Source organism: Trichechus manatus, unplaced genomic scaffold (assembly GCF_000243295.1).
Source record: "Trichechus manatus latirostris isolate Lorelei unplaced genomic scaffold, TriManLat1.0 scaffold00113, whole genome shotgun sequence".
Classification (NCBI taxonomy): domain Eukaryota; kingdom Metazoa; phylum Chordata; class Mammalia; order Sirenia; family Trichechidae; genus Trichechus; species Trichechus manatus.
In genome coordinates this window covers 375,546-377,579 of record NW_004444049.1, presented here as the reverse complement: position 1 = coordinate 377,579, position 2,034 = coordinate 375,546, and the positions used below count along the sequence as shown (strand labels likewise).

At 54.4% G+C, this 2,034-nt stretch overlaps 1 protein-coding gene across 1 annotated transcript in view; it reads left to right on the top strand.

The window, feature by feature from the left end:
• Positions 1-2,034, top strand: part of NADSYN1 (NAD synthetase 1) — a 41,208-nt gene that overhangs the window by 16,050 nt on the left and 23,124 nt on the right. The window contains exon 9 of the mRNA XM_023738111.1: positions 391-522. Coding sequence (XP_023593879.1) covers positions 391-522 — 132 coding nt within the window. The remainder of the gene's footprint in view (positions 1-390; positions 523-2,034) is intronic.

Here is a 2,034-nt window from a genome sequence, read left to right as displayed (position 1 = left end):
GTGACAGTCACTGGTGGGACTGACTGGGATTCAGCTCAGCCTGGGGTTGAATATCAGCCTCGTCCCCTGGAGGTCTGGCTTCTCTGAGCCTCCATGCTGTCACTGGATCTGAGGCAAGGACAGCGCCTGCCTGAAGGGTGGTTGTGAGGCGGAAGTAGGCATGTTGTGTGACGCCTGAAAGTCCACATCCACGGAAGTCCAAGTGGATGGCTGTTGCACAGGCACCCTATTTCCGTGTACACGTGCATTTTCCTTGTTGAGGGAGGGGACTCTGTGACCTGGCAGATGCGGGGTGGGAGTGAGGCGCCGTGGCCAGGTCGCATGCCGTGGGCCAGTGGGGAGGTGGCATGGAGCATCACTGATCACACCGTGCCATGCTGCCCTTTCCAGAACGGCGGCATCTACCTGCTGGCCAACCAGAAGGGCTGTGACGGGGACCGTCTGTACTATGATGGCTGTGCCACCATCGTGATGAACGGCAGCGTCTTCGCCCAGGGCTCCCAGTTCTCCCTGGATGACGTGGTAATGCGTGAGTGGGCGGGATTCCGGGGAGCGGCGTGTCGCCCCGTCCCAGTCGGTCCTCATGTCCTAGGCTGACGTCTTCACTCTACCCTGTGATTGGGTGTCCTGCCCTCTGAGTCCTGGGGGTGGGGGTGGGGACCCCAAGCCTCCGCCTCCTTGTTCTGTCCCCAGCTGGGTGTGGGACAGACCCGGTTAGTCAGGGAGCTGTGAATTGCAGTGCAGGAGAGATGCCGTCACCATCCGGGGACACGTGGGATATGCGAGGGACAGGGGAACAAGGCAGAGACCAGGCCCAGGACCACAGTCTGCAGAATCCTTCCTGGCAGCCCAGGTGTCCCGCTTAGGGACCGGGGTTTATGACCTACTGGGGCCACAGGTTCCTTTGAGAAGCTGCTGAAAGCTGTGCATGCTTGGCTTCTAAAGATGTTGTTGGTGCTGTCAAGTCAATTCCGACTCACAGTGACCCCATGTGACAGAGCAGAACTGCCCCATAGGGTTTCCTAGGCTGCAGTCTTTACAGAAACAGACTGCCTGGTCTGTCTCCCACAGAGCAGCTGGGTGGGTTTGAACTGCTAACCTTTGGGTTAGCAGCTGAGCACTTAATCGTTGCGCCACCAAGGCTCCTTCTTCTACAGATGTGTATTATGTTAGTATGTATCTTTTAAAGATATGTGTTAACATGTCTAGTTATCAACGTATCCAGTTGCTATGAGTTGACTCGGACTCCTGGCGACCTTATATGTGTCAGAGTAGAGCTATGCTTCACAGGGTTTGCAGTGGCTGATTTTTCGGGAGTAGATCACCAGGCCTTTCTTCCAAGGCACCTCTGGGTGGACTTGAACCTCCAATCTTTTCAGTTACCAGTCAAGCGTGTGCACCGTTTGCATCACCCAGGGACTCCACCTGTTAACACAGGCGCAGATTTTTCCCATGTAATTCATTTCATTCCATTGGACGTTAGTTTTCCTCCCAGGGAACAGGTGGCAGGTGAAAAAGTCCTTGTGGAGAACGGCATTGCTCACACTTAGACGCTGTTGTTGTTGGTGCCACGGAGTCCATCCGACTCAGAGCGACCCCATGTGACAGAGTAGAACGGTCCCCCAGGGTTCCCAAGGCTGTGATCTTCATGAAGCAGATCGCCAGGTCTTTTCTCCTGTGGAGCTGCTGGCGGGCTTTAATCTCCAACCTTTCGGTTAGCAACCGAGCTCTTAACCCTTGTGCCATCAGGGCTCTTATTTATGCTTTTCACAAGTGAAAACAAAAAAGGTATTATTGCCAAGAAGGGAAATACATTCCTAGTGTGCAAATACAGCCAGAAGTATCTTTTCTTCCTGCCTAAAAACCGATATGAGTGAGAAGCTGCCTGTTGGGCTTGGACAAGCTGCAGGACTCACGGGGGTGTCTCTCACGGCCTCGCGCCTCTCGGCTTTGGGTCCAGGGACTTTCCTGTTTGTTTTGTTGGGGGCGTGTACAGACAACGCTAATTCACAGAGGCATGAGGTAACAAAGGAG